Source organism: Uloborus diversus, chromosome 7 (genome assembly GCF_026930045.1).
Source record: "Uloborus diversus isolate 005 chromosome 7, Udiv.v.3.1, whole genome shotgun sequence".
Lineage (NCBI taxonomy): Eukaryota > Metazoa > Arthropoda > Arachnida > Araneae > Uloboridae > Uloborus > Uloborus diversus.
This window is the reverse complement of record NC_072737.1, coordinates 2,707,875-2,735,645: the sequence shown is the minus strand read 5'-3', so window position 1 is coordinate 2,735,645 and position 27,771 is coordinate 2,707,875. Positions and strand designations below refer to the sequence as shown.

At 34.9% G+C, this 27,771-nt stretch overlaps 1 protein-coding gene across 1 annotated transcript; it reads left to right on the top strand.

Moving 5' to 3' along the window:
- Positions 1-259: 259 nt before the first annotated feature.
- Positions 260-22,589, top strand: LOC129226170 (ankyrin repeat and protein kinase domain-containing protein 1-like). The gene is made up of 3 exons (XM_054860771.1): positions 260-397; positions 7,917-7,999; positions 21,530-22,589. The coding sequence occupies exons 1-3, from the start codon at positions 260-262 to the stop codon at positions 22,587-22,589; spliced, it is 1,281 nt and encodes a 426-aa protein (XP_054716746.1).
- Positions 22,590-27,771: the final 5,182 nt, after the last annotated feature.

Sequence of the window (27,771 nt, the reverse complement as noted above, 5' to 3'; positions counted from 1 at the left end):
TAATAAGTCCTACTGCTAGTTTTTTTTTTTTTTTTTTTTTCAGTTTCTTGGGCAGTTGGGCCCATTAAGGATGTGGCCCCACTGCACTGCGGGTACGCAGATCCGGGCCTGACCCTATGTTGACCCTAGTTCTTACTACTCTCTCAGTCGCACTTTCTGTTGCCTCAGTATTGAAGAGGAGAGATCTTCCGTAGAAATCTATTGTATTTTTTAACCGCACCGCTTAATATAATGTAACAGAAATAAGCTTATAGACTCCATGGCGCCAGCGTTACGAGTTGATTACGACATGAGAGACGAAAAACCGGTTTTGGTTTTGCTTGAAGCTTGTCGCGAAGACAAAGAGACAAAGGAACATTGGCGGTTGGCGGTGGCTCTCGAAAGTGATCAACGTCAAGTAATCATTTTAAATTCCTAAGGTTTGTTTTTGGTTCATTTTTTCCCCCCACAAAACTAGAACATTTATTTTCCGATTTGTTTGTGTTGTACGAAATTGGGTATATTAAAATTCTCTATAAAGTTGCCTTTTGATTTCGCATTTCGGCCGTTTTTGAGTCTCGTTCATTGATGCCAAGAAGTGACGCTATCTTTTTATTATTAACTTTCGCTTGCTAAGTACTGGTGAATTTGGTGTTAAAAGTTTGTGCAGTCAATTTTTTACTCTATCGAACAGAAAAGGATAAAAATCTCTCAAATTTTAGTTGGTAATGAATTTTTTTCCTGATGTATTTTATTTAATAACTGATAATAATGGTTATAATGTATGTAATGTTATTGATAAATAATCTTGCACATATACAAACCCAAGTTGCTTGAAATATCGCCAGGCAATTTATTCAAATAATTTTCTGTCTTCTTTTTATCTTTAGTAGCTGATTGAATAGCAAAATGAGTCAAGTCTCAAATTTCTAATCTGAGTGGAAAGCTCTAAGTTCTGTTTAATTCGAAGACGTCAAAAACTGAGAAACTTGTCACCAACTCAATAACTTACATTATTGCCAAATAGTCATTATTGAAACATTTTTTAGAAACAGCTAAGATTTCCTCTTGCTGAAAATTGTTTAACCATCGAGTAGTGCAACTTTAATCACGAAGAATTTTCAGATAATTTGAGTTTTCAGTCATCTGACGTTAGCAGGAACCTCAATTACCTCAGATTTTCGAGACCTTACCATAACTAATAGTTTAACATCTGAGTTTTCTTTTGCATTTAAGTTGATTTGACTGATGTTTGGTTGTCAAACATTAAAGTATTTGGCTACAGGCCCGACAATAATAGGGGCCTGGGCCTTGGAGGGGCCCGGCAACATTGAGGCAAAAAAAAAGAAAGAAAGAAAGGAAAAAAAGACAAAAGAAAAAAAAGGGGGGGGGGGACTTCGAATTAGAGAAAAGATTGAGTAAAATTTACTCTTTTGGTATTTACCGTTGTGGCACTTAAAATACAGATAATTGTTTTCTAGTAAGCAGTTTTGATTTTTTTTCTTTTTTCCCCCACTTGTTTTTTTTTTGTTATCCCCCTTTTTTTTCTTCTTTTGCTCCTTTTCTTTTTTTGGGGGGGGGGGGGGAGGGGCCCAGTGACATTACTGACTAGAGGCCTGCCTTGGCTCTCTGCAGCCCTGTTCGACTGAACAAAATATTCGGTTTGTTGAGTAGGCAGTGTTTTCAATATTTGATACAGCTCTAATGATAAATGCATTACCATCTGAGGCGGCCATTAGGACTGAAAAGTGAGGGGGGGGGGGGGTGGCAAAAAAAAAAAACTAAAAACCATAGGACTTTTAGCAGTCGCAAAAAAAGAAAAAGAGAAAAAACTAAGTACTACCTTTTGCTAGGGCTGGTTTAGAGCGTAGATGAGTGGTAATTAATGTAAATCAAACAACTTAATTCAGGTTTTTGTTCAGATTTCAATAAATTTTGTACACAATTACTTTCCCTAAAGAACTACTTAGACATGAATTAGACTTACATTACTTACCCTAAGGTATTTTGAGGTGTCAAACACTTGGTAATCATTTCATTGAACAAGTATAGCTTGTTAAAGTAAAACAATTGATTTACTAATATCTAAACAATGAATGCATTAATTCAAAGTTGCAGCTTGTGCCAAATAATGTTTCATAAGCAAATAATTATACAAAGTAAAACAAATAATTATGTACTGAAAATTTTGACATTTATGCTTTTTTTACAATTTTCAGTTTTGGTTTCTAAATTGGAAAATATAATAAATATATGGACCATAAAAAGAGGGGTGAAGTTGCACACCCCCCCCCCCCCCCCAAATCGCTGCCACTGATTACCATAATTATATATATTTAAATTTATATTGTTTACTGTTCTTTTTTCAGGATACATATAAAAAGGACTTAATTTAGTGTTATACAGAAACTAGTAAAATATCCACGAAAGCAAGATGAACCCCGTAAGTTTGGCTATTTTTGTTTAGTTCTTTTTCTCTAAAAATAAAACTAAATCTAAGGTAATCAAAATGTTTCCGTATTACTTTAAATTAACAACACACCTGGAAATAGTTTTTCTTTCAGGTATGTAAATGTAATGAAAATGTATTTCTAAATGAACTAGTACTTCTTACTGGTGCTAAATTAATTGCATGAAAATTACTTTTACATTGAAATTACTTTGCATGTGATAATGTTATCAGTTACATAGATCCCTATTTTTGTGTGTAACAGATTTTCACTCTAAAATTACAGTTTACAACAAAATAAAAAAATTGGAGTTTTTCTTACACACCATGACTAATGTAGCTCAAAAAAGTAATTGTTCAACATATTATTTTATACTAAAAACGTACATGATAATGAAAACCTTATCTTTAAGCAAAGCATAAAACAAAATCACATCTTATCTAAAGCATTATAACATATTTATAAATCTTAAAATATTAATGAATAGTTATCTTAATTTTAAAAGTAAGTTGAATGGATTCAACAAATGGATTGTTGTATGAAATGTTTTTTGTTTTCAATGTAAAGTAATTAATATCTACAAATTTTTTAACATTTCAAAAGAATCTGATTTTAATCAAAAAAAAAAAATCCGATTTAAATAAAAAAAAAATCCGACTTTTTTGATTAAAAAAAAACATGAACCCTGCTTTGCATGTGATATTATCAGGTAACAGTTTGAATTATTTTTGTACTATGATAGTGGTAGCAGACTATAACTTTATTTCATTGTATTTAAAAAAAAACGTATTCTGCCGTATCGAAAATTTGGTTCATCTGCTGAATAAACTGTGATACCGAATGAAAAAGGAATATTTGGTGCATCCCCTAATGGCTTTTCGTGATGTCATTTATTATAATTTTTAAATATTGTACCCTTGTTAATAATATAATTCAAAAAACAATAGTCCTAGTTGTCTTATTCAATAATCAGGCCCCAGTTTAATGCATAGACTACACCACTGAAATTTCTTGGGGGGGTTTTCGATCTTGTTAAATGTCAAAAAAAAAAATTTTTACATCGCCAAATTTGTCGCCAAGATGACTGCCGATATATCGCCAAGCGTCCGCCAAATTATAACGCCACTTGAGTTTACATAGAAATTAACCATGATTTCCCTCCAAAAAGGGGCAAAAGGCCCCCTTTGGAGCATCCGAATGCAACCAAAAAGGGAGGTGCACAACTAGACCCCTAAGAGTCTAAGTACCAAATTTCAACTTTCTAGGACATTCCGTTCTCGAGTTGTGCGACATACATACACACATACATACTTACATACAGACGTCACGAGAAAACTCATTGTAATTAACTCGGGGATCGTCAAAATGGATATTTTGGGTGTCTGTACGTTTCTAGGCACATATCCACGTGTGGTCAGGTTGAAAAATAAACTCAACATTCATTCGGGGGTGAGCAAAATGGAAGTTAAGGCCGATTTTTGGGTGAAAATTTTTTTTTGCGAATACAATACTTCCTTTTTTGTAAAAAATAAATCAATATATAAATTTAAATAAATAAAGTTTTGTCTTACTGCTGAAAGCTGCTCTGTAGCAGCTGAGGGATCAGTTGGCTCTCTTGAAAGGCGTACCGTGATTTTGCGTTAATGCCTCTAAAAGTTGGCAGATGTCAAACAATTACTTTAATTCGTTGACCTTTTCTGTGTGGACTTTTAATTTCTCGTAAGGGATTTGAAGGGAAAGGAGAAATGGGCAAATATTTTTCACTGGATTACCACCAGGGACCATTTACATGGATAACAAATTTTGCATCGTTAGGTCAAGTTCATCCTAGTATTTTCTTGCCAATATTTAACTACAAAACCTATTTAAGCATTTTGCATATTTTGTAGCTTTAAATATTATCGAAGATAATTTTTTTTTCTTTGTATTGTCTAAGTGCAATAGTAACAAAGATGTCAATCAATCTTGAATTTATTCTTGTTTTTATTGCAACAGCAAGTCAAACATTTGCGATAACAGTATCCACCAGGCTCGTAGGCGACTGGTGCTCCTAAGGGGGGGGGGGGGTAGGTGAGCATCACCCCTGAAGCTGGCTCTTTTTTTTTTTGAACTGGACAATTGAATTTTAATGCCATTTTGAGGTAAATGACCTTCTCTACAAAATTTGTGGCTCTGCCTGAAGTGTTGAGACAGATGGCCTCTTTCTAATTCAAAGTTCAAATTTAATTTGACACGGGAAACGAGTAAAACACCCACTTAGTAAGACAAAACTTTATTTAAATTTATATATTGATTTATTTTTTACTTCCTTTTACAAAAAAGGAAGTATTGTATTCGCAAAAAAATTTTCACCCAAAAATCGGCCTTCATTTCCATTTTGCTCACCCCCGAATGAATGTTGAGTTTTTTTGTCAACCCGACCACACGTGGATATGTGCCTAGGAACGTACAGACACCAGAAATATCCATTTTCACGATCCCCGAGTTAATTACAACGAATTTTCTCGTGACGTCTGTATGTACGTATGTATGTGTGTATGTATGTCGCATAACTCAAGAACGGATTGTCCTAGAAAGTTAAAATTTGGTACTTATACTCTTAGTGGGGTCTAGTTGTGCACCTCCCCTTTTGGTTGCATTCGGATGCTCCAAAGGGGGCCTTTTGCCCCTTTTTGGAGGGAAATCTTTGTTAATTTCGATGTAAACTCAAGTGGTGTTATAATTTGGCGGACACAAGATGATATATCGCCAGTCGTCTTGGCGACAAATTTGGCGATGTAAAATTTTTTTTTTTTGAATCTGGTTTTAATTTGGCCATTGTTGGTGATATTTAGAGAGTAAACTATTGAATCACATACAGCAGCTCGTTTTATTTTACTTTTTTCTGTTTATATTGTATTTCCTTGATTTATTTTGTTTATGTGTGCTTCATTGGCATATCACAGAACTTTTCAAATAAAATAATAATAATTAAAAATAAATAAATAAAAATGTTTAAAAAAAAAAAAAATTAAATACATAAAAATGTTTTAAAAATAAATTTAAAAGAAAAGATTAAAAAAAAATAATTAAATAAAAATATTTTTAAAAAATTAATAAAATAAAAAAGAGACAAAAATAAAAAAGGGAAAGGGGGTTGAGATAAATTTTAGGGGATAATTTGCGCCATTGAACTTTGGGGGGGGATAGGCACCCCTGTTTTAATCAACACTTAATTGAGAACTTTTAACAGTGGAGGGTCAAAGCCCTTTTACTTTCAAAAGTAAGGTGCACTTGCCCCCCCCCCCCCCCACATGAACCGCGTCTATGACTCTAACTAAAGCTCCAGTCAAGATGCATTTTGATACGTCGTAGGGCAGCTATAAATAAGAAGCATTTTCACTCTGCAATTTTCTGTCAAAAATTGTGGTGCAACAAATAGTGATTCGACCAAGCACCGAATATTAGGTCGCAATCAAGACTGAGTGTTAACCGTTTAATATGCATTATAAAAGATTTTTTTAAAAATTATTTGGAGCTAATTTTAAAACATTTGCTAACTTTGGTTTAAACTTTTAAAATATTGGGCGGAAAAATTACCAAAAAGCAAATACTACCCTAGCAACAGTTCTCAAAGATCATCAGCAAAATAACAACCATTTTTGTATTATAGGCATCATTTCATAAAACTTTTCAAATAAGTAAAAAAAAGAAAAATTCTAATTCTCTGAAATGATTCGGCACAGCATTGCATCTTGCAAATTTAGTTTCTGAAGTTATTCCAAGAGAAAGAGTCTAATTATATAAAGGTAACTCCGAAGACTTGATTGTTGTAGGTATCTTGAATGGCACTGTTGAACAAAATTTGCTAAAGTAACTTTTAACAACGTTTAAAACTATTAAAAAAATGTATAAAACTTTGAACGTGTACTTTTTTGGGCAGCATTCTGCCGAGGTCGAATAGTAAGTTAATTCTATAACCATAATAGAAAATCCAAGTATTTCTGAATAGTTATCATTTTTTTTAAATAGCTACTAAGAATCATTTTAATGTTTCATTGCTGCCAACTTGTACGATTTAGTCGTACATTGTAAGATTTTCTGACGTTTTGTACGGTCTTATGGCAGATTTATATAAGAACTGCCCACTTTTTTTTTATCGGATAACAACATTGAGAACATTTTAATCTGTGGGAACTTACTGAAAAACTATTATTTCAAACAAGTTGTGTTGATAGACAATTTTCGAAAGCTACAAAGTCAGCAACTTTTAAAAGTTTAAGTTCAAAGAAATGAAAGTTTATTTATTTACTTATTTTAAAAATTTATTGATTTTTTTTTGCTTATAAAAGCACGGATCAAGGATTTAAAAATGTTATGATACTTTAAATTTTAATACTTTTCTTTATAATGGTCAAAAAAGCGTAGAAATAGCCACTGCATACACTGTAAGATTTTTTAAGTTTACATGTTGGCAGCTATGATGTTTAGTTAGAACAGCGCTTTCCAGGTCATTCAAACAGGTTTCTGCTTCGTCAAAACCATGCAGTCTGTCGTCATGTGAATGTACTTCAGGCTGAACCCTGAAATCTATCTTCCAGGATAATTTCTCCAACTTTTGGCTTAGTCTGAAGAAAAAAAAAATCAACCCCTTGTATTAAAAGCAAAGTGTGTTCTTCCATTTTCCACAACTTACATGTGCGAATTCGTGTTTCCATCGTATGCAACCAGCAAAGCTAAATACCGAAGCAGGCTAGATGCTGAACCTGATATTCGACTCCAACTATCAAAAATTAATCCCAATATACAAAAATTCTGCCAATTAAGACATTCCCACTTTTCTCATTAATTTGATGCTCAATTTTCAATTTTAATCGTTTTGTTACCCATTGATTTCTGCCTGTTGAATTTTATTTTTATCATAGCGGTTTAATTTTTCAAAGTTATGATAGTGCATTTTTTAAATAGGGATGTTCCCCTCTATTTAGTAATGGTTAATTTAAGTTCAATTAACTGCAAACTACAAGTATCTATATACTCTTACGAAAATGGTCTGCCCTGAATTAGGGTCCATGAAAATGGTCCGCCAGCTATAATGTTTAGAAGATTTACAGGGCATACCCCAGGTTTAGATGATTACGTTAAAAACATTAAAAATTCAGAATTATATTCAACATAAACAAAATGAAACAAATATGTTTAAATGCAAATAAAACTTGCTTTTTTGATAAAGTTTTCTGAAAACTTTAAAAGTGCTAAGAGGGCACATTGAAAAATGTAGAAAAGAGGGAAGGGCACAGTGCCCTCCTAAAATGCCCTAGGAGAAAAGCTAAAACCAGGTATTTCCCTGACGTGGAATATTCGTTGCATCTCTAGTCAAAAACACTGAAATAGCAGCATTTTTTACTCTGGCTTTATTTTATTAATGAAATATTAATATGTGGATTAACCAAAGAACTTTGATTATGCAGAAATTATGCATGAAATAACCTGATCTGTATTTTCCAGGGATCCTCTGCTGGAACCAATGGTCTGTCGCTGACAACAGCTTCTTGTTCTAAACGCCAGGTTGACGACGGAGAAGTTTCCAGGTAAAATTTCTGTTGATGAACCATCCAGTGTTGCTGTCAGTTGATGAATGGGGAGCAAAAAGCTCAGTCCTCCCCCCCCTTCTCTGTCTGATCATTTAATCTTGTTGAATTTCAATTATGCCGTTCTTTCAAGTTAAGCATGAATAATGTCCTGGGCAGTCTTGCATAATTAGACAAACGCACGAAGGGCGTTCACAGAAAATTTTGGCGCTGCAAAATTTTTTTTCAAACTGCTAACGTAAATAAAAAATAAAATTAAAAAAATTTTTTTTAAGGGAATTTTTTTAAAAAATCCCAGTTTACTTCTGTTGAAGCCTTTCTCCAAAAGCCTTTTAAGGCACACGTGTGAAAAAAATAATGGTTTTGGCAGTTTTCTTCAGTTGGTGAAAAATAAGCACAAACTATATGTTATTGTAAGAAAAATTAAATGATTGTTTTTAGCACTTTTTTTTTGGCCTTTTTCATGTTTGAATATAAATTTAAGTCTTTATTCAAGGGTGAGTTAGGCAAAATAATTATTTGCAGAAAATTTTTCAGTTAGGATTTATGTTTGCAGAAAGCTTTCCATTTTATCTAAGTCTGGTCCTGAACATTTTGGTCAAATTGTAATACTTATTTTTAACCGAATTCTTTTTTCCTCAGGGGGGCAAGAGGATTTTTAACTTGTTCTAATTGTAAATGTGCAGAGTTCGTAGTTGTCCTGATATTTCCAATTTTCCTGATCAAAAATATTTTGACCTGATTTTTAGCTTCTTGAAATTCCCAATTTTTTTTTAAAAAATAGTATTTTGTTTTATTTCTTCCTAAATTAGAACATATTAAGGCCGATTTTGCATCAAAAATAAGTTATTTCCCTAAAAAACAATACATTCTCAGAACTTGTTCTGTGCAAATGCCAATTTTTGATTCTGCCAAAAAGTGCATTCATGTGGTTTGGAGAATATGGCTGAAAATTTTTGCTTTGCAATTGTTGTTCACTGGAAAATAATGCCGTCTGCAGTTATAAGGCAGTAACTACAAATTTTTTCCTTTTTTTTTTTTGCATTTTTTTTTCATCTATTGTACGTTAGCTTTATTGTACAAGCTGGCTTATTTGGTGTTCGCTAAAAAAAAAGGGGGGGGGGACGTCTAATTCCAACATTTTCCTATTGTTACTATCAAATCCAAAAGACATTTCTTGAAATATCTCAGAGACACATTTTTGCGGATACTGCCATTTACCTGCTCTTGGCCAAATAACTTGTTCCGTTTTCTCTCCATATTGCCAATGTAAAATTGTAATTCATAAGTTAAGGTTTTCTGTAGCAGAAATCCAAACTATTCGTGCAAGTTCCCAGTTGTGGTCAGCCTTTTCATTTCCACTCTATTTTTCAGACCATCCAATGTTATGTAAAATAAGAAATAACAACATCAGATAGCAGAAATTGCAAATTACGGCAGACAAGTGTTTCGGCATTACAGGGAACGCCTTTTGCAATGCAAAAGAAATGAGCTTATGAATGAAAAAACATCCGAAAAAAATCCGATCAACTCATCCACTATTATCCTTACTAATATTACAAATGCAGAAGTGGCTTTGTTTGTTTGTTTGTAATTCTTTCATGTCTTAACTGCTCTCCATCTCAAAATTTTGTATACACATTGTCAGGGGTGCAGAATAGAACATAGGCTACCTTTCATCCAAAAAAGAAAAAAATTATTCCAAGATTTCTTTTCCCTATTTTGTAGAAAATTGTTAATTTGCAAGTGTCTCATTGGAAAAAGTCATATTTGTGTGCTTTTTGCAGCATTCTCTTAAAAAGCTGCCCAATATGAACTTTACCCGAAGTTTGAGGGATGACTGGAACACTCCCTAATTCATTTTAAGTTGATTTTATCTTCTAAAATGAGGCTTGAAGAATTAAAAAAAAAAAAAAAAGAGTTATCTCTCTAAATAAAATATCTTCTGTTTCGTAATCTCAATTTTTTTGTGAAAAATGACTGAAAATGGTTTTTATACATACAAAACGAAAGATGGATTTAGTTTTATGTTTTTTTTTTTTCTTTTTTTAAATATTGACTGCACTTTCTGCCAATTTTAATAGCTTTTGTGGAGCAATTATGGCAAAATTCTGTTTAGTTGATGTACGTTAATTTTAGAATCACTTTAAATCAGGGTTGGCAAGGTTTTGGACACTACGGTAAAAACCCGGGTTTTTACCGTCCTGTCCAAAACCCTTGTGTCCAAAACTGTCCGAAAGTTTCCCAAACTATATTTTTAGAAAAATTGCATTCTGTGAGAAAACATTAAACACAGAATGAAATTTATCAAAGTGATGTTTTATATTGAACATTTATTCAATGTGAACATTTAACATATTTATGCAGCTTATTTTAATCTAGTTACATAGAAGTTGAATTCTTGACAGAACAAAATATCAAAGTTTTTTTTTTTTTGACTGCCTATTTAATATATTTATTCAATGGGAAAATTTAAGTATAAATATACATGTAACTTATTTATACAGCTAATTTTAATCGAGTTAAGTAAAAATTTAAATTCTTCATTGAAAATTTCAGTTTGTATCCATGGTTTTTTTTTTTTTTTCTTCCATAAAACAAATTTTTCAACATTAATGCATGTGTGCAAAAAAAAAAAAAAAAAGGGTTCAAAATATAGTGCAATTAATGACTGAAATACAATACCAATAAATTACAATTTTTTGCAGTTACTGAATGTATTATATTCAAAATATGAAATAAAAAAAGAATAGCACAAGTTTTAAAATATAAATGCTTAATCCTCAATTTCATGTTCTTTAATCTATGATTTAAAAAATATTTTTCGTTAAAACATCATGTAAAACTTATTTGCACAAATCATTAAAAAAAAGCTTTTTTTTTCACCAAATTACTGTACATTTAATAACATTTCTTTGAGTTATAATGGAGCTGAAATTAGTTGTCCTGCTAGTGTTGCAAATTTCCTTTCATAGCTCTATCAACTGTTACATAAAGAAGTTTTTATGTAATACGGTATACATCAGTAATTTTTTTAAAGATATTTTTTAAATGAAGATTTTGGAGGAAAATATTATCAAATACTCATTAATTAAATCTCAATCTACACTCATGCATATTACCAATATTGTAGTAAATAGGACTTGGTTAGATTACACCCCTTTAGCTTTAGCATAATTTTGGACAGTTTAAGACAAGTTTTGGACACTTTTGGACAGTTTAGGACGGTAAAAACCACCTGTCCTGTCCTAAACCAGTTTTGGACAGTCCAGAACCCAACTCTGCTTTAAATCTTATTTAAGTACTGAAAAAAAAAAAAAAAACTGAAATTTTCAGAACGTTATTTATTAATAGGTGCAAATTAATCTAACTAACAATCATCATTCTACTGGCCTTATCAACATGGAAATATCACACCTGATGTCGGTGGTGAGTTCCAAACATAACAGAGGGGATACCAGACACATATTTTGTTTTAAAAAAAATCATAAATCTAAGACAAAAAATTCAGACATCTGACATTTTAAAGAACAATGCTCAATAAATTCACCTAAAATTGAAATTCCTTTCTCGTTTAACCTGGGTAATTAAATTAAATGGGTATGCAACCGAGGGGACAGAAGATGTCAACACAATTTGACGAGCACTACAATTTATGTAAAAGTCTGTGAACTGGAGTTCTTTAAAAAAATATAATTTTTTTTTTCTAAATCAAAATAGTTCAAAGTACAGTAGAAACTCTTTTTACGCGGTTTCGATTATACGCGGTTTAAGATTTGACACCTTTATTTTATTTTACGCGGATGAATTTCGGTTTTACGCGGATGTGGCTCTGCGAACAGATAAATTTTCCCCTCTTTCAAAATCCAAACTCCAAAAGATTGCAGAAGATATTACGTAATAAACTGCATTTTGGCCTGCTAATCATCGAGCCTAGGGTATTGGAGACATTTTATGTGATTGGTTCCAGAGCTCTTTCCAGAAGTAAAGTTATTAAACTCACCACAGTTCAGAACACACTGGAAGAAGAGCTCTTTCCAAAAGCAAAGTTATTAAACTCGCCACAGTTCAGAACACACTGGAAGAAGAGCTTTTTCCAAAAGCAAAGTTATTAAACTCGCCACAGTTCAGAACACACTGGAAGAAGAGCTTTTTCCAAAAGCAAAGTTATTAAACTCACCACAGTTCAGAACACACTGGAAGAAGAGCTCTTTCCAAAAGCAAAGTTATTAAACTCACCACAGTTCAGAACACACTGAAAGAAGAGCTCTTTCCAAAAGCAAAGTTATTAAACTCACCACAGTTCAGAACACACTGAAAGAAGAGCTCTTTCCAAAAGCAAAGTTATTAAACTCGCCACAGTTCAGAACACACTGGAAGAAGAGCTTTTTCCAAAAGCAAAGTTATTAAACTCACCACAGTTCAGAACACACTGGAAGAAGAGCTTTTTCCAAAAGCAAAGTTATTAAACTCACCACAGTTCAGAACTCACTGGAAGAAGCTTTTAGGAGTGACAAAGGAGGCCGAAACCAACGAGGATACCGACATCGGTGACACACAACTGAAAACGTTCACTTTGAAAATTTTGAGCCATTCCTAGACAAAAGAAGTTATCTTTCTGATTTGTTAGTGAAGGAAGATTCTATCATGGAAATGACGCAAGTCGTCATGGATGCGTTATAATGCTCTGCAAAGGATTACAGAGAAAGATTCTTAATGACTGCCAAAAGACAATCATAGCCCCAGCTCCTTTTTATGAACAGAACACGGAATTGATTTATGTTTTCTTTATGCATGTTGTGCATAAAAGTTGATATAGGTATACATTAAGCTTATTATACAATGAGTCATCACTAGAATGAAGTATTTTTTTTATCTATGGAACTAAATCCCTATTTTAACCAGGGTTGGCAAAAACCCGGGTTTTTTAAAAAAAGCCCATGGACCCAGGGTTTTTTGGGTTTTTTTAAATAAAACCCAAAAAAACCCAACTTAAACTGGGTTTTTTAAAAGAAATGTGGGTTTTTTTTGTCTTTTCTTAGGAAAAATGTGGGGTACTTGTAGCATATTGTAGCGTAAATATATGGACAAAGCAAAAATATTGTCAAAGCTGGAAATTCAGCGTCTTCTGAAGAAAAGTATGAAAGACGAGGAAACCCAAGAATGGTGAAGTTTCAGATTTTTTAGTTTCCATGATTACCAACAGTTAAGTCAAAGTTACTTCTCGAGTGATGAAATCTGTCTGTTTGTAATTACTACATTTTTTTTTCTTTTTTTGCATTTTACTTTATTGTATTTCATTTTGTTATGCAAAACTACTGTAGAACCTCAATTAGTTTAAATCCCTTTTTACTGAATTCCAGCTTAATCAAGACATTTCTTTGAATTTTATGTTGCCTGTTTTTCTATTTCTGTGTACAGAGTAAGAAATATTAAACTTTTTTGTAAGATAATGAAAATATTGTACATCTTATTCTGTTCGACCGTTCGTGAAACCTGTAAATTTCTAAAAAATATACCTTGTTTAATCGAGATTCGTGACGTGTTGGTTTCCAGAAAACATTTCACACGAAAGCCTTTCGACTAGAGTAGTTTCCTCAGTACAATCTACAAATGTTGAGAAAATCAGACGGGACAGGACATAGTCAAGATAATTTGAGTTATTTACTGACCAGTTAAAGAAAAAAGTTAAATACATTTATTTAAAATCTTTGAAGTATTTTTTTAATGCCGTTAAAAGTGAAGAAATACTATTAAAGTTCAAAATTCATTTTTTATGTCCATTGGCTGTGGTGAAGAACAAATAAAAAAGAAGTTTAAATTGTAAAAGTATTTAAATTAATTAATTTTTTTAAAACTTCTTGGAAAATTTAAAAAAACCCAAAAGTGGGCTAAGTGGGTTTTTTCTTAATGGGTTTTTTCAAAAAACCCATTGGGTCCAACCCAATTGGGTCCAATTCGGCCAACCCTGATTAAAGTTCAAAATTCATTTTTTATGTTCATTGGCTGTGGCGAAGAACAAATAAAAAAGAAGTTTAAATTGTAAAAGTATTTAAATTAATTAATTTTTTTAAAACTTCTTGGAAAATTTAAAAAAACCCAAAAGTGGGCTAAGTAGTGGGTTTTTTTAAATGGTTTTTTTTTTCAAAAAACCCATTGGGTCCAACCCAATTGGGTCCAATTCGGCCAACCCTGATTAAAGTTCAAAATTCATTTTTTATGTTCATTGGCTGTGGTGAAGAACAAATAAAAAAGAAGTTTAAATTGTAAAAGTATTTAAATTAATTAATTTTTTAAAAACTTCTTGGAAAATTTAAAAAACCCAAAAGTGGGCTAAATAGTGGTTTTTTTTAAATGGGTTTTTTTCAAAAAACCCATTGGTTCCAACCCAATTGGGTCCAATCTGGCCAACCCTGATTTTAACACTACTATTAGGTCTCAATTTACGTGGTTTCGGTTTACGCATCATTTCCGTGCAACGTAACCCCCGCGTAAAACCAGGGCCTACTGTAATAATATCTTCCATAGAAATGCTTAAACCAAAACCTCATTTTATATAAATGTAAAAAATAAAGTGTAACAGAGGGTACATCAGGGGCGGATCTAGAGGGGGGCCATGGCCCCTCCCAAAGCCTTGTGATCGTAGGAATGTTTTTAAGAAAAAAAAAAAGAAAAAAAAGTATATTATGAGAAGATAACAAAATTTAACACATGTGTTATACTGAAAAAGAAGCATAGGCCTTAATTGATAGATAAATTATGTCACTACCCTGAAAACAAAACTTTTATTTCCAAAATTTTTCTCTATCTTTTACATCATTTCTTGATTCCAACTACAGACACTTGGACGATCTGTAAATGCTGCTGTTCTCAGAGTATACCTATTGTTCACAAGACCAAAGAGAGCCTTATGGCTTTAATTTCGAAACTAGGGGGAGAACCCCCTTTTCCCATGCCCTTACACAAATGCCTTGATATGTAGCAAAAAAATTGCATTTTAAGTCTTTTATTTGGCAAAAATGTCAACGGAAACTAGTTAATCCAGCCCTTATCAGTTAACTTGCTTAAAAGCAACTTAAATGAAATTTTTTGGGATTTCAATTACAAGCGATCTTTGATAGGGCCCCCTCCCTCCCTAGTTCATATCGTGATGATAGCTTTAAAAGGAGGTTTTTAGAGGAGCTCACGAATTTTCCATCCCTTTCTAAAATATGTATAAAAATAGTTAAAAATCGAATTTTTAGAGCCTCAAATGCAAAATATTTCCAGGAAGGAGGGATTCTAAGCCTCTTCAATCTTCCTTAAATGTAAGCAAACATTACCTAAAGGTGCATTTTTAGGATGGACAGCTGAAGAGCTAGAAGAGCACCCCTCCTCTTCTTACTTCTCAATGTATAATGGCAGCATATTTTGGTTTCTAAGCTATTTTTTCAAAAAGTATTTTGGGGCCAGCACCTGAAACCTGAACTTTCTCGGTACATCATCAAAAATAAACAAAATGCGTTTTTAGTTTCCTAATTTTCAAAAATTACTCGGCAATAAAAATTTTGAAACATTTCCAAGGCAGATTCCTAAATGCGCCCCCTCACCTAATGTCCTGATACCCCGAAAATTGAGTTTTTAAAACTTCATTTTAATAAAATTTCTGGGGAGTTCGGAGTTTGTTCAAAAATTTCAGATGGCCCCTCCCAAAACAATTGGCTGGATCCGCCACTGGGGTACATGAGATGTAATAGAGGGGACAGTATGAAATTGTGCTGCATTACAGCAGAATACCAAAGTCAAAAATGACTTCTGTTGTTTGAAGTTGTAGTAGTAAGGTGATAGGGTTGTTATGATGTATGACATCTGAACACATGAGTATCATTGTCAAGGGTATCCACCAGTGGGGGGGGGGGGGGGGATTAGAGGGTTTTTGTTCTCATTTTGGAAGAGGGTTGCTTTGTAGCATTTGGGGGGGGGGGTAGGCCATTAACCATGGGGGGTGGGGCAAGCAATATTTTTCAAAGCGCATGTTTGACTTTGGCATGTTTTTAAATACAGAATTTTTACTCACATAGAAGATATCCCTCAGAAAGCAATGATAGTGGATAAATTTCATGCTTGCTCCAGAGAAGTCTTGATTCAAAATTTTTATTAAGATCACTATTAATGTTGTTGTCAGGCAACAAAATTTGTAACAAATTGGTTTTAAATTTAAACATTTATTGGGGAAATGACATAAAATTTGCTGTTTTCCGTCCAAACTGAAACAATAATTTTATTTTAGAATTGAGTTTTATAGCGTTAAGTTGTGCCTTAAGATTAAGTTAATCATTTAGTGAAATCCCGAAGTCTCTAAGTGCTCTAGTTGCTGAGATATAAGCAAAACTAGGCTTCAGATAACTCCGTGACTCTCAGGCCAAGTATAATAAAAGTGCTTAAAAAATAATTGATGATTTTTTCAAGCTACCTACCTTGCTGCCGATACATAAAACGGTACATTAAATTTTTAAAAAATCAAGAAATTAATTAGAAGCAAAATTTAAGGTTTTTTATGATCATATTGGGACAGACAGGCCTGCCTACATGGACTCTAATTCAACTCATAAGTTTCCAAATGATACCTAATTTGTGAGAAATAAAGGATTTTGAAAGATTGATCATCAGTGCCCATTTCCATGGAATTGCCCTGAAGTAATAAATATATTCTACATTTTTTAATTTTTTTTAAATAATAAATTTATTTTTTGGTCTCGTATTTGAGCTATCATCAAATTATTGGCTGAATAGGAACATGCAGTTTAGTTTAATTTTGCATTTATTTTTTATTTTAAATATTACTCCCAAATATTTTTCTTTTTGTATATCAACTTGATGTTATTGAGTTGTGGTTCATACTGCGGTAATATACTGTAAAGAACTGAATGTTTTAGGCAGGCCAGGATCTACCTGACCGCAGTTCGAGGGAGCCCACTGTCCAAGAAACCAAATTTTAAAAAAAAATAAATTAAAAAAATTCTCAAATTTTAAAAGTGGAAAATATTTTTTATTTACTTATTAATTTATTTATTTTATTTATTCATTTATTTTTATTTATTTATTTATTTATTTATTATTATTATTATTATAATTTTTTGAAAAAAATGAAGAAAAATAGAAACTCAACGTATATTATGTATGAACAACAGCAAATCATACTTAATTTAAATAACTTACTGGCAATAATAAATAAGCAATTAAAAACAAACAGCACTCACTCATTGAAAAATTCATTGCAGAGGGAGGGGGGGGGGGTGTTGAAGCAACCCAATAGGTGGTTAGGGAACCTGCTGTTGTGCATCTCAAGCACTTAGAGCAATTACATCAATAATATATCTCAGGATGTCAGTTATAGTTATTTATCAAGATTGATCTTTTTTATACTGATGACTCTAGTAGAAGAAAAAAAAAAGCCGGTAAACTTGAGTACAAAAACCTTAGATAATGAAGTACAAATATTCTTTATATGCTTCATATAGCTGCTTTATATTCTCATTATAAAGCAGCCTTACATTGATGTATGGAGAAATTAAAAGTTCAACATTGTATTGTATGCATGAAAGAATATTTAAAGTTCTGTTTTTCTTTTTCTTTTGTGAGAGAAATATTCAAATTTTAATCCTAGTATGTGTAATGATTATTTTAATTAAATTCTTTTTCCTTTTAGGGTGAGGGAATTTTTATTTTATTTGAATTGTAATGCATATTTTATTTATTTATTTATTTATTTATTCTTTGGGAGCTTGACTGGGGGAGATTTTTGTTTTGTTTGAATGATAATGCATATTTAAATTAAATTTCTTTTTGTATCAGGAAGGGGGATCATTATTTTGTTCATATTGGTATGCATATTTTAATTTATGGGCAATGCCATATGACTCATGTTCATGGGTGGTTCGTCACTATGGGCGCCCCCCCCCCCCTAGAAAAATTGTGCACAATTAAATAGATTATTTAAAAAAAACGTTTTGTGTTGCAGTCAGAAAAAAAAAACAATGAATTGGGGGCGTGAAACAGATTTTAAATTCTCTAGCATTCTGCAATTTGCTAATAAAATATTAAGTTTTCCCATGTGTTAGGGTTCGTGCTTGCAAGCTTTGAGAATGATTCTTTGGGGTTTTGGACTGTAGCCCCATCCACACCTCCGCTGCTAACCAATCACGACGATTCAACCAAACAAACCAAAACCGCGTCACCCAAACTAATCCTCTATGGGCAAGAACTCTCTAGCCCTTGGAAAAATATCTTCACCCAATAACAATAAAAGGGCAGCAGAAGGTGGGGTAGTAGTTCAGTAAAAATAGGGGTCGGTCCCAAGCATACAAAAAAAAAAAAAAAAAAAAAAAAAAAAAATTGCAAATTGTTAGTTGCAGTAAGAACAGGTAAATCATCCCACCACATTGTGTGTCGGGTTTCGGAATGGAGGGGATCTAAAAATGGCTATCTTGGGTATTTTTCTGGAATTTCTAGAGTGCATTTCAAGTGGGAATAGAATGTCATACTGAATTTAAAAGCATTAAATTAAAGCAGAGGGATAACACAACCCACCAATGCTGCAGACCCCCATCCCCCAGCCATATTGGATCAGATTTTTTATTGTTGCGCTGCTTGGGTTACCACAACAAAGCTTCGGATTTCGCCAAATTTGGCGTAAATAATATTTTATTTAAGAAACAATTCACGTACTGGTAGTAATTGCTCACAGTGAACAATCACCAAACGCGATAACTCGCCAGAAAAGGCAACCACTCAAACACGCGCTCCGATCCAAAATGGCTGATCTCAAGTGTTGAGGAGACTTTCTAATCGAATAATATCCAATCAATATTTCTTTGAATATTTGCAGAGTGAGTTTTGGATAAGACTAATATATCATTTCAAACTTGTTTATTGAGCAACAAGATGTAAATCTAAAAGCAGTCTGTAAATGATACAATATACTGAAAACGTAATAAGTAATTCCATCTCACATTCAGCTACTAAATATGGCACACAACGTGCTAGGTGCTACTATGTACGAGGTGACCAACATAAAACTGATGAAATCTAAACTGCATGACTGTTATTAACTGAATCCTAGCTATTCGCCCATTAGGAAATAAGCTGCTACAAACACATGATAGTGCAGAGGGGCCAGGGTTGCCAACTCCTAAAAATGATTCCTCTAAACTCATCTCATAAAACCCGTAAAAACCCCTAAATGCAATTGGATAAAGTCGTATGACGTCAGAAAGTCACGTGATCCTTTGACACGTATTGTGATTAAAAGATCACGTAGCCATTGCTATTTTTCGTTGCTGAGTGGAGTAAAGGCATTTTTATGTCATTTCTGATCAAAACCAATGGGTACAAAGGCTCAAAAAGTATATGTAAGTAAAAAAAAAATGTATGAAACAATCGAAAAATAACATTTTCATAGGTAAAAGAAAAACATTTTTACCTAATAAAACCCTAAAATAAAAACCCCTAAAAATTTTATCCCCCCAAAAAATCCCATTCTAAAATTTTCCCCCTAAATTTAGGGGTTGGCAACCCTAAGAGGGGCGAGCAAGCAAATTCGAATGCCGACGAAACAACCGCCTACGACGATGAGAGATAAGCAAAGACTGCGAACGTAAACCGCGAGCGGTTTAAATACCTCAAGGTCGTTAGCATATCTTGAGTCACGTGCACAGACACTCGTCACTGCTACCGCTGAGCACACGTGCCATCAGATTCCATCTAGAAGCTTCTATGTGACGTCATCCACTACGGAGCTCCGCTGAAGTGAACTAGAACCCCTATAACTGGAGAGGCCGACTCATCCGCCATTTTGGAGCAAGCGTACAACAGGGAAAGCTACCTTTATTGGCAATCCTTCCCCAAGCAGGGAACGAGAGAGTCGGAGAGCGAAGGTGAACATTGGCGAAATTTTGGAAACAGTTGGCGTCGTTTCCAGGCTGCCAGTCACTTCGCGGGCTATTATTTATCCATATCTATTTTCTTTCTGCTACTGCTGGAAATCCAAAGAGTCGAAATCCCTTTTTGGAGCTGTTTACACAATTTACAGTCGAACAACCACCCATTTGACTCAATTTAACACATGCTAAAGAAATGTAAACATCGGCAGCAATGCTTACGCTACGAAGCATTGGATCAAGTTTGCTCCAAAATGGCGGATGCGTCGGCTCCTCCATTATAGGGGCCGTAGGTGACGTCGTAGGTAACTACGACGATGAGAGATAAGCAAAGACTACGAACGTAAACCGCGAGCGGTTTAAATATCCCAAGGTCGTTAGCATATCTTGAGTCACGTGCACAGACACTCGTCACTGCTACCGCTCAGGGCTCGATTAAGACGTCGAGGGGCCCTAGGCCAAACCCTTTTTCAGGGGCCCCTGTAATCAAACATTACCGTTTTTTCGTTAGGTAAAGCAATTTTAGCAATTTGGGGGCCCCTAAAGAGCGGGGAGCCCTAGGCCAAGGCCTAGTTGGCCTATTCAGTAATCAGGCCCTGCTACCGCTGAGCACACGTGCCATCAGATTCCATCTAGAAGCTTCTATGTGACGTCATCCACCGCGGAGTTCCGCTGAGGTGAACGACAGTGAAACAAACATTCGGTCGATTCGACCAACGCGAATGAGTGCTGATCTCTTTGGTGCTGATAAGCGTTTTTCCCCCCAGTTATGCAGAATGATTGGTAATACATTGTAAGTAATGAAAAACATACTCTTTAACTATTGTTGTTGTGAGGTGATGAGATAGGATTATTTTATTGTTGTTGCCAGGGACTGATTTACACCTGGGTGCCCCGGGCACTGACAGATATGGTGCCCCCCCCCCCACACAAAAAATATGAAGGTAAGTGTTGGATATTATTTTGATAGAAAGAAAACTTTAAAATATCGATTTCACACGAAAAAAGTCAATAATTAAGATGTTTTGCAAAGAAATCACTTAATGTAAATCTAAAATAATTTTACGGTTTTCATGTTAGAAAATGTTTTACAGTCGCAGATGGAAAAACTGATACAAATGGTAAAGGTAAATCATAATGTGCTTTCTGCGCATCAATGATTCTTTATATATTTTCTCCTTTGTTTTCTTGTAAATTCATTTATAATGTCCTCAAATCAAGTTTTAGGTCAAACTTCCTTCTAGTGATAACAGAGCTAATAAAGATAATTTACCATCAGAAATGAGGGTACGTAAAAGACAATTCTTTTCAATAGCGAAAATGAACGTTCTCCACAACAATTAGCTAATATGCTTTCATTTAATAAAAAAAATGTCAAATGACAAAATATTTTTGTTTCCTTTAGTTAAAGGCCTCGAACACTGGTCCCTAAAAAAGAAATTGATGACAGAAATTTGGTACCCCTTTTCCTTCGGTGGCCCGGGCCCCGAATGCCCTGCCGTAAATCAGTCCCTGGTTGTTGCTAACAGGCATTTATGCCTAACATTACGCTGATGCGTCGGCTCGTATATATAAGGGTCTTATGCTAATCTGGAACTCTCTTCTTTCTCAGGAAACGTCAGCCAGGGGGCGGAGCCGCGTCGGGAACGGACGTAGACGGGCAGACGGAGCTGCACTGGGCAGCAGCGAGGGGGGACGTGGACAAAGTGAGGGAGCTGTTGCTCAGGGGATTCGACCCCCGCGCCAAGGACCAGCGGGGGTGGACGCCCCTCCACACCGCCCTGATCTCTTCGAACGAGGACGCGGCGGAGCTCCTCGCGGATGCAGACGGAGCGCTGGACGTCAGGGACGGGAACCTGCACACGCCCCTGCACATCGCGGCGGAGAGCGGATGCGAGCGAATGGCGAGGAAGCTGGTGGCCGCCGGGGCGGACACCCGCCTCCCGGACTGCCGCGGCCGGACGCCCCTCCACCTGGCCCTCATTTACGAGAAGAGGGCCGTGGCGGAGCTCCTGGCGGATGCGGACTACGAGAACAATATCCCAGATGCGGACGGGTTCATCCCGCTACATTACGCCGTGACGTACGGCAACGTCCACATAGTGAAGAGGCTGCTGTTTGGCTACGCGGACCCTCACGTGAAGAACGGAAGGGGCAAGTACCCCCTCTACGAAGCCGTGGGCACGGGGAGCGCGCTGGTGATACTCCAGATGTACGCGATGCGCGACTTGGCGATCAACTGGAAGGAGATAGGGCTCCCTTCGCGGGCGTACGAGCAGTTCTGCGACTCCCATCTCGCCGAATATCGCGCCGAGATCGAGAAGATGAAGTCCACCGGGGTGGGCGGATCGAGGGTGTCCTACTACGACCTCGCCAGGAGATCGAGCGGCCAGGTGGCGCTGTATATAGCGAACAAAGGAGTCCGGGAGGCTCTGGCAGTCGAGCAGAAGACTCTCGCCAGGGACTTCCCGTATTATTTCGAACTGATCACTTTCAGGGTGCGGCTGGCCGAGGAGAGGAGGGGCCTCTTGGAGCGGTGCCGCCTCTGCTTCACCCTCGTGGGGCGCAAGCTGCCCCCCACGTGCACCGACATCGTGTTCCTCTGCCTCAGCGTGCGAGACCTGCGAAACGTCTTCTGTGCTTTCAGAACCGAATGCAAAAGATTCGGTTAAATTTGCCCCACGGCAAGAAAACGAACATAATCCTTATCGTCTGTTCTCTTTCACTGTTATTTTAGTCTCATTGGGGTCGTGGAATATAAATATGTGCCTCGTATTGCAAGTTCCTCTACGTTATGCTATAGCCGCTATATAGACAGGCCGACGCATCAGCTTAAGTTTAGCCATTTTGGATCGGATTTTTCATTGTTGCACTGCTAGGGTTACTACAGCAAAGTTTCGGATTTCGTCAAATTGACCAAAAATAATATTTTATTTAACAAACAATTCACGTGCCGCTAATAATAGTTCACAGTGAACAATTCCCAAACGTGATTACTCGCCAGAAAGACAACCACTCAAACACGCGCTCCGACCCAAAATGGCTAATCCTAAGCTGATGCGTCGGCTCGTATATATAGGGGCCTTACGTTATGCCAAAGACAGCACATGTGAACAGTTGACTACGAGTCAAGTTCTTCGGCACAATTTATGCTTAGGACAGTGCCGCTCCTGCGCAATCCAGAGACAGTCTAAAATTTCTCAGCATTTCTCGTCGGGTCGAGCAATTAAACGTTGCAATCGAGAATAATTCCATTAAAGAGGTAAAACTCTTAGATTTGTGCCTTAAACCGGTGTCGATCATCAACCATCAACTTTTGCTTTCGAGTGATCTACGGGTCAATCCATGTCAAATCATCCAGTCCATACCATCCACCATCTCCGATTTCGTTCAAATTGGATGCACTTGTAGATTTTTTGATGCTGACTATGAAAATATAAAGTATTTTGAGATTTATGAAGGGGTTCAAAAGTTACGAGTTATATTAAATGTATGCCAAGATGTTTTTTTCGCCGCCATTTTGATTGACAAAGACGTGTATAAATGGCTATAACTCGGTAACAAATAATGACAAAACTTTACAGAATAAGTTAAGATTGCCTATCAGTAAAGGTAATTACTACTCTGACTTACAGTGCACATCAAAAACATTAAATTTGAGTCCGAAACTATTCTAAGTATGTTATAAAATATCTATGAATAACATTATTAATAAATAAACTACAAATGTTAATTAACATGAAATATTATTCTATGTATTTGGCCTTATCTCAGCTGATGTATTTGCTAATTCGATAAGGGATCGATGATGTTGCATAAATTCTGTTTCGTGTGAAGTGTAAGATAATTGCAAATATTATTTTCTTGCACTATATTTTTTAAGTGATCAATACCTTTTCGAGTCACTTTATTGTTAAAAATTTAAAATAGTGATCGCACATTATATGTATCACATAAAAAGCAGCAGAAATTAATAACTTTTTGTTCTTTAAAGATAAGACTACTTTCCAAAATTGGAATTTTCCACCTTCTGAAGCATATTTTATCCTCACAGTACACACCAAAGCTGTAGAGTTATCAACAATTTTATTAAAAACAATTTTTGTTTTTGAAATCTTCAATCAAAAAGATTTAAAAAAAAAATGAAACTCCTTTCAAAAATCGTGTTTATTATAGTGTTTCTCACAAATTGAAAGCCAATACATGTAAAAGAAACCACAGCATAACAGTTAAGGTGTCTTACAAAATAAACCCAAACGAAAGTGTGAGTAGTTATGACTATCAGAATGCAAAGGTTGTTAAATTTTATTTTTCTTGCTTGTTGTTTGCATCTTTTAAGAGAAGTTTGTTTGGACAAGTATCTTTGAGTGCATTTTAGCACCTGAAAATACAATTTTTTTCGATTCTTGGTATTGTTTGTTTAAATCTAAAATTTTAAATGTTTTAACAATTTTCTTTTTATTTATTAGTGATGTGTAAAAAAGTTTAAAGGATAACAAATACCAAAATATTTTTATACATCCAATTTTGTTACCATTCGATAGAAAACGTTGACTGATGATTGACCAATAATATTTAAATTATTTGCTAGAAGATTAATTTCTGCCGAGTCACATCCATTCCTAAACTTGACAGATTATTTTACTAATATACTTCTATGTATTGCGAAGAAAGGTAGATTTTACATACAGTTTAACACAAAAAGTCCTTCTGAGTGATGAGTGTTAGACCTCTACTGAAGAAAAAGAGTGTTATTCCAGTACAAAGAAAGTGATGCAACAACTTATCTGCATCGTCCTCCACCTTTTTACTTTGGGCCAGAATGTGTGTGACTGCTTTTACTTACTCCTTGTACTGGTGATATCAATACAAAAGCACAGACCATGTAGAATTGGTGATAGGTCTAAAGTCTTAGTGTGCGCTGTGGGGATAAAATATGTTTCTAAAAGCTTAAAATTCTCATTTTGGAAACTAGAACTTTAAGAAACAAAAACTCATAAATTGCTGCTGTTTTTTTTTTTATATAAAACAAATAATCTGCTATCACGATTTTAAAATTTTGTAGCAGTAAAGTAACTCGAAAAGATTTATCACTTTATAAAATAATATTTGCAATTATTATGTTACACTTCATACGAAACAGAATTTATGCAACACTCATCGATGTTTACCTTTATCGAATTGCTGAAGTAAGTTAAATACATGGAATAATATTTCATGCAGTTTCATTCATTTGTAGTTTATTTATTAATAAGATATTCATAGATATTTTATAACATACTTATAATAGTTCCGGATTTAAATTTAATGCTGTCGGTGTGTACTGTAAGTCAAAGTAGTTAATACCCTTACTGATAGATAATCTTATCTTATTCTGATGTTTGGATTTATTTTGTACACAGCTAAATTCACATCTTGTGGCTTCTTTTACAGGTGTTGGCATTCATTTAAGGGTAAACGCAGTTTAATAAACTTTATTTTTTAAAGGAGTTTAATTTTTTGGACTGCAAATAAAAAAAAAATGTGTTCTTAACAATTGCCTCTGAATGGGCTACCGAGATTTTTTACCGGATGTTTTAACACACTTAGAGGTACTTGTGCACAAAATTTGGTTAAAATTGAAGGGGGGTATACTTTGAGTAAATTTTAGTCAAAGTTACTCCGTTTACAAGTCAAGAAATTGAAAGTAAACCCTCACAAAAGAAAATTAGATAAGTTATACAATTTAAACCCAGTGTAAATTCAAGAATACATCATACTGAACAAGATTTAAAAAAAAAAAATATTCAAAGCTCTGTGATATTTTGTTAATGAGTTATAGCCATTTATACACGTCTTTGTGTCAATCAAAATGGCGATGATGGCAAAAAAAATCATCTTGGCACACATTTAAAGACTCGTAACTTTTCAACCCATTCATAAATCTCAAAATAATTTATATTTTCATAATCAGCATCAAAAAATCTACAAATACACCAAATTTGAACAAAATAAGAGTTGGTGGGTGGCAATTTTCAAAAAATCCAGGATGATTTGACATGGAATGACCCCTACGTATTTTTAAATGATAATCCAGAAAATGTTTAATGACTCGTGTTTTTCATTCCTCATTTTTTTAAAAGTACATTTGAAATATATCTATGTAAATCTTACGAGAGTGGGTCACTTTTAATCTATCAATATGTATCAATGTTACGTAGTAAATAAAAAGTTTTAGACATTTAAATGTTCTGCTTATTTAGTACACAAGCGAAGAGGTGAACCTTCGTTGATAGTTGTTCATTGTTTACGCTTCGCAGATAGGTGCGTAATTAGAGTTATTCCGGTCAATTTAGACAATGGAAATAACAAAAATTCCCGGAAAGCTAAATTTTTGTAGAGACCTTGGGTTTAACATTACAAATAAAGTGCCAAAAGTCCCCTTGGGTCTCATGTGAGCTAGAAAAAGTTATTAGGGGTTAAAGGTCAAAATTTTAGGTTCTTTGGATTTTTCTCAAAAACGGTAAGTATTATTGAAAAGTACCTCAGACCAAAGTTCTAGATCTCAAAATTCTCTATAAAATGGTCCTTATGATTTTTTTCTGCAAGACCAAATTATTTCCCAGATATTGCGTACCTTCAAAAGACAGCCAGTCATTTACAGAATCCCCTCTACGCGCATGGCCTTGAATAACATGTGGCTATTCTAGTCCGTGTGCGTCGTTCACAAACCTAGGGGTGCCCAACCCACTGAGGGCAAAGGCGCACCCCCCTCATTATCGCGGAGATCCCCCCAAAAGCAAGCCTCCCCCCCCCCCCAAATGAAAAAATACTCCTCAAAGCAATCCCCCTAAAAATTTCGATGGCGCAGTCTGAGCCATGACCCCTTAGGTGGGCATCCCTGACGTACCTGCTTCTTTTAGAGTTAAACGTGCAGTTCGAGTGAATAAACGTATTTCTTACAAGCGTCTACTGTTTGTGCTGATCAATATTCAAGAAAAATGTCACAATTTTGCTTTGTTTGCAATAAACTTTTGACTGAAGGTGAAACTGTAGTGCTGGGCAGTCGTGGAATGCCAACTTTAATCGATGCAAGTGTCGGGAGAAGTCATAAGAATGTTGATTGTTTAAGACTAGTGGTACCCGCACGGCTTTGCCCGTAATAGAAAAATCAAAAGGTCTTTTGGTTTGCCTGTATATTTACAAATGTATATATACAGGCATTCATATTCAATGTTTGGTGAATTTTCTCGCCAGTTGGCTTGTACCCATCTTACGGTTCCACGTTATGATAATTTCGTATCTCGCCAATTGGCTTGTGCCCATGTTACGGTTCCACGTTATGATAATTTCGTAATTTACTCGTCCATCTTATGATATTTTTTTTTCTTAAAATTGAAAAAGAACCACATCGAATTTTTGAAACATCGCTTCGAGGTGCACACCCCCCTGCTACAAACTAACTTTGTGCGAAATTTCATGAAAATCGGCCGAACGGTTTAGGCGCTATGCGCGTCACAGTCATCCAGACATCCTCCGGACAGAGACTTTCAGCTTTATTATTAGTAAAGAAAATTGGAATAGAAATAGAACCACATCGAATTTTCGAAACATCGCTTCGAGGTGCACACCCCCATACTACATACTAACTTTGTGCCAAATTTCATGAAAATCGGCCGAACGGTTTAGGCGCTGTGCGCGTCACAGACATCCTCCGGACAGAGAGACTTTTAGCTTTATTATTACTAACTAGTGGCACCCGCACGGCTTCGCCCGTAATAGAAAAATTAAAGGTCTTTTGGTTCGCTTGTATTCACCATACAAATAATGTATGGTGAATTTTCTCGCCAATTGGCTTGTACCGACGTTACGGTT